The 5,673-nt window shown below is 45.2% G+C and overlaps 1 protein-coding gene across 1 annotated transcript; it reads right to left on the bottom strand.

The window, feature by feature from the left end:
* Positions 1–418: 418 nt before the first annotated feature.
* On the bottom strand, positions 419–3,254 carry LOC124652466 (beta-glucosidase 31-like). The gene is made up of 11 exons (XM_047191480.1): positions 3,019–3,254; positions 2,814–2,877; positions 2,675–2,733; positions 2,533–2,608; positions 2,358–2,429; positions 2,181–2,268; positions 1,802–2,066; positions 1,556–1,671; positions 1,230–1,453; positions 1,001–1,120; positions 419–923 (listed from the first exon to the last, which is right to left on the bottom strand). Exons 1-11 carry the CDS (start codon positions 3,178–3,180, stop codon positions 595–597), a joined length of 1,575 nt encoding a protein of 524 aa, XP_047047436.1. The 5' UTR covers positions 3,181–3,254; the 3' UTR covers positions 419–594.
* Positions 3,255–5,673: the final 2,419 nt, after the last annotated feature.

Genomic DNA, 5,673 nt, shown 5'->3' on the forward strand with positions numbered 1-5,673 from the left:
CTCTAATCAATATTACGAATATGTTTGGTAATTGGTTAAATGGAGTAGATAGACAGTCTAAGGCAATAATCTGAATTGTGGTCTCTGCTTGATGTTGGTCTATATGGAGGGTGCGAAATGATATTATTTTTAACAAAAATCATCATTTAACTTTTTACAGGTTATCCATATGGTGGCACATTGGGTTCGGACCCTTCTATCGCTAGATGGGCAGCGGGATGCCATGACTTGTGGTGCATACGGCTCGAGACAGTCGCTCAAGATATCTTGTGACTGGCTGGCTGGCGACATACTAGGCGGCTACAATGATATGTAGTGATAGTATGCTTTGTTCCTTTCGCTGTTGATATTTGTATCAATTCTTGACGATGCTTGAGTTGTAATAACTACTGAATTTGAGACTCATTAATAAAAGTCATTAATAAAAGTCCATGTGCATCACGATGCAGAAACCGGGGTTTTATCCCATTTCAAAAAAAAAAACAAATCCATGATTTTGACACTCCCTTTTCGGCATGGCGGGCTCACATTGTTTGAAGTATTAGCAATTTTTTCCATAATTTAACCCATTTAAACACTAAATAATGACATCCATCATTCAGAGTAGAAGCTGGCTCTGTCTCGGCCAGTAGCCACCGGCCTGAGCTCGCCGCCATGGAGGAAGCTGGCGTACCACCTCGCAGAGCTCCGGGCATACCTCGTCCGCTGCTCGTCCCCGAAGTCGACGCCGTAGAGGCCGAAGCGGAACCTGTAGGCGAACAGAATCTCGAAGACGTCGAGGAACGACCACACGAAGTAGCCGCGCACGTCGGAGCCGTTCCTGATGGAAGACAGCGCCGCTTCGATGTACACCTGCAGGAAATGCGCCCTGAACTCGTCGTCGTACATGAACTCGCCTGAAGGGTCTGGCTCGTGCCCAACTCCTGGCCAAGAACACCGTATCAGATGAAGTTATCAAGAAACTAGGCAGCTTGATGGGCGGAGTTGAGATTGGCCTTACCGTTTTCGTAGATGAGAACCGGAGGGTTCCGGTACTTGGTCCGCAGGTGCTCCAGCATTTTGCTCAGCCCCCATGGAGCCTCACGGCTTCTCAGCTGCTCCCTTGAGCTCTGGAACGGTGCTGCATAATTATTGTACAACAGAATGAAGTAGAGCCAGGCAATTGCCCATTCAAGTAGGCACTAGTTTTTCATTCATAACTTTTGCTTAGTTTCTATTGTCATGCTTACGTGTGACAAATTTGGCGGCCGTGTCACCGTAATAATCTCTGAGCTTGCGTTTCAGCTGGCTCAGGTCCGCCTCAACGAGGATGGCACCGTACTGGTTGATCCCCACAAAATCGAATGAGCCGCGCACCCTGGTCGACTCATCCGGCGTCAACTCCGGCAGCCTGGACCCGACGTTCCTCCTCATCACAGGTGGATAGTCGCCATACACCAACGGATGCATAAACCTGTGAATTGTTCCGTATATTGTCACGACCTCAAATGCAAATTCTTACCACCCATCATGTATAATTACTCATTTTGAACGGGTGATTCAAAAATTACGTTACCATCCAATTGAGAAGTCATTTGCCCTTGCAGCTGCTTCTCGATCCTCAGGTTTCTCCGTCTCCGACTCGTACCAATAGGCCAGCAATGTGAGTCCAATCCGCCCTCTTTGCTCAGCCTGGACAGTATGAAAGAAACAGAGTACCTTGAGATTAAGGGAAAATGACCATGTATTCATCCTTATGCATCACTGTACAATGTACTACCAATATATTGTTTTTTCAAGGAATATGTAGCAAAAGATTAACCTGGTATTTGCGTCTGTAGAGGGACACAGCGGAGGTGTGGGCGAGCAGAAGGTGGTGAGCAACGATGTACGGCTCCGTCGTGGAATTGCCACCGGTGCAGGGGACGGCGTCGAACCCAAACGGGTAGGAGCACCGTCGCGGCGGGAGGTATCCCTGGTCGTACCCGCCGATGGGCTCGATGTTTGGCTCGTTGACGGTGGTCCAGTGCTGCACCCTGTCGCCGAAGCTGCTGAAGCACACGTCTGCATACGCCGTGAAATCGTCGCTGCAATGCATTCACCACTCCTAGAATTGATCAGCTGTTCAATGGTCTTGCTTTTATTTCAGAAATGACCAACTCTGTAGACTGCAGTGGTGGAAGAGTAGTGAGTAGAAGTACATGATTCTTGGACTGAGCAAGCCATTGTATTCATCTTGAAGAGCTTGAGGAAGGTCGAAGTGATAGATCGTTGCGTGGGGCTGTATACCTGCCATTTCAGAATCAGGAAGCAGCACTGACAGGCAGACACTGTACATAGAGAACCTAGATTGATGGAACAAAAGCAAAGTGCAGTACCATATTTTAAGAGTTCATTGATCAGATTGTTGTAGTACTCCAACCCCTGGGGATTCACAGCTCCTCGCCCATCTACAGCACAATCAAAAAACTCGTAATAAAGTTTTAACAAAGGCAGTATACTACCCCAAAAAAGGGACATGGAAAAGGAGACATGAATCATGTGTGCAATTACCTGGAATAAGCCTTGACCACGCAATTGAGAACCTGTACGCGTCCAGACCCATCTCATGCATTAGTTTCACATCTTCCTGCAATGAATCCACCATAAGTAGGAGTATGCGTGTACACAAATTGCAGCATCGTCAGAAACATGCCTTGTATTTGTGATACTGGTCCGCAGCCACATCTCCAGTCGCATGGTCGATGGAATAGCCTACAGAGCCACAAGAGAAATTGTCAGGAACAGAGCCAACCAGTTCTTAGATTTGCCCATAAGCCATATAGAATGCAAACCGTCGTGCGTGAATGTGTCCCAGACGCTCGCCTTCTTGCCATCCTCTGCCCACGCGCCTTCAACCTGAATGAACAAAATGAAATTCAGCAGCGCCGTGGTCACTTGTCTGTGTTACTTACTGTATCTACGAATTTCAACAGCTATTTCAGAGTTCTACGAGTTACTGTATTTACTCTAGACTACAAAGTGTTTCGTGGTTGGTACCTGGTAAGCCGATGTGCCGGCGCCGAAGACAAACCCATCCGGAAAGTCCGCCCGGGTAATCCCTGCCGCAGCTGAGACCAGCTCGGATAAGACGGTGGAGGCAAGAATGAGAGAGACGGCCTGGAGCACACGCCGGAGAGAATCGCCATGGGTGAGCTCCATCGCCGGTGTTCAATAACCGTTTGGTCTCCCTGATTCCGACTGTCAAAAAGTGGCCCGAAATTACCACGGCAGTGGGACGCCGGCGCTGCTCTGCTTCCGCTGCAGAGAGTCTGCTGCGTGGGAGCTAGAAGTGTCGCCGCAGGTGACTCACCGGCGGGCCGACACGTTTCGCTTTCATGTTGACACCTCCGCATCCGAACGTCGTCACTGCAGGCGTCAGCGCGCACGTTCGAAATTCTCCTATCAATATCGTGGCTTTTGAAATACCACCCACACCTTCCAGAAGAGGTAGTTGCAATCATTTGCAATGACACCGGTCTCCTAGCTCGACTACTCTGTATTAGATATGCAGTTCAGGAGATTAGCACTATCCAAAGAGATGGTCTCCGTGTTATATTTATACGGGTAAATAAATGTACAATTTACAGAATTCTAACTTACACAGTTAGAATACAAAAGCTACAATTACCTTGTTCAATATCCTCTCTCAATCTTAACCAGGTTCTAAAATGTTAAGAAGGTTAAGATTGTGTACCATTTCAGAATTTGAGGCTAGAAATAGAGGGGAAACATATGTTTGCATTGCATTCATGTATAAAAAATCTGAAGGATTTTCGTGTTTTTGATAAAATTTATCAAAGTAATTGAAGTTTCACTTAAGTTGATGAAATTGAAGTATATCATCAAGTTCAGCGTTATAAACTTCTTTATAATCTTAATTAAAACCTTGTTTTATGTAAAGGTGCTTTGATCTAGGAATTAGATAAAATGGAACTACAACCAATCCAACAACACATTATTAGAGGATCAAATATCAAATCTTCCAAAAATCATAATATGATATACTTCGCAAGAAACCATTGCTACAAATTAAGATTAAAACAAATAAAAAGACATCGAATAACCAAAACCTCATCCATATGTTTTCCATGTCTTCTATTCAACATATATTCTTGCCATGATACTCATGGACCGGTACTTTTGGAACCTGGGTACGCACGCACCTAGTTATGAAAAAATTAAAATAATACTATTTAAAAATTTCAGAAAAAATAAAATAATGCACGCATGTATAATTATATTGATACTTACTTGTGTAAGTTTTCACAAAATAATACGATTGTATATGACCTACAAAAAAATAAAAAATGGAAATTCATATTTCTATGAACAATACAAATCCAAACATTATAGTTTAGTCATTTTCGTGTAGGCCATATACAATCGTAGTTTTTGGTGAAAACTTACACAACGCCGTTTTTTCATTTTTAAAACTTCAAATAGCATTTTTTCATTTTCTTTAAGAAATTGGATACGCGCGCACCGAGGTCCGTTTGCACTTTTAGTGATACTCATGGCATTTCTTCAATTAAATTCTTGAACTTATAAGTTATATTATCAAACAAAATTTCTAGTGTGAGCCCGCATACAACCTCGTCCCCGTGTTAGCAAGTGCTGGGCAATGGCTAGGTTTTTTAATCCTTTTCTTTCTAGATTTGATTGTAAAAAATGAAATATATTTTCAACCGAGATCCCAAATCGTAATCCGTTTTCATGATTGTATTAGTCGTGTCGAGATCTTCAAAACTACATCTCATGTTTATAGGTTTTGACGAACTTTTTTAGAAACTGCCTTTGGTGGCTAGGTTGCACTGCCTTCGATGACGATGCACGACGTGTTGTCTTGGTAGTGTGCAACCCGTGAAATGCATTTTTTCTATTGTGTTGCACTGACCTATGGTAGTAGTGCACGGCGTGGTGCGCTGGTAGCTAACATGAACTGCCTTTTTTTAGTGTTTTGCACTGCCCTACGGTCCTAGTGCACGACGCGGTGTTCTGGTACCGTACTTGTCGAGGCGGTTCCTCGGCAATGCCCACCATGAGGGGCTTGGGTTTTAGAGAAAGGCGACGACGGAAGTTCCGGGAGCGAGGCGGTACACGACGTACCCAGGTTCACGCCCCCACGGTGGAGGGTCGCTACGTCCTGCTAGCAATCCACTATATGAATATATGTATACAGGGGGCCGCCATAGGCGGAGTTGTTGGATCTAGTCTAGTTCTAATCCGCGGGTTGCGGTGTCTAGGCGTGTTGCCTCTAAAATTATGTTTCTGATTATGCGTGTCCCAAGGGGTGCCCCTGCCTGGCTTTATATATCAGCCAAGATAGGGTTTACAAGAGTCCTAGTACGATTCATATTGGAGTCTTCTTTCCTTGTAGTCCAAGTTGAGGCGCGTGCAGGTCCAGCTTGTTGAGTCCTTGTGTTGGTCCAGCTTCATAGTTTGCACCGGGTATGGCAATGTCGAGTACCCGAAGGGTTATGCCCACGTCAGTAGCCCCCGAGTGTCTGGCCGAAGTGAAGCTTCGGGCAGAGACTAAAGTTGTCTTTGCCGAATGTATTGATCATCTGTTGAATCCTGTGCTTGATGTAGAGTCGAAGTTGCTTTCTGTCGGGTGCGCGAAGCGCTCCCGATGGGAGTAGCCCCCGAGTCTAT

The sequence above is a fragment of the Lolium rigidum genome, chromosome 5 (assembly GCF_022539505.1).
Source record: "Lolium rigidum isolate FL_2022 chromosome 5, APGP_CSIRO_Lrig_0.1, whole genome shotgun sequence".
NCBI lineage: Eukaryota > Viridiplantae > Streptophyta > Magnoliopsida > Poales > Poaceae > Lolium > Lolium rigidum.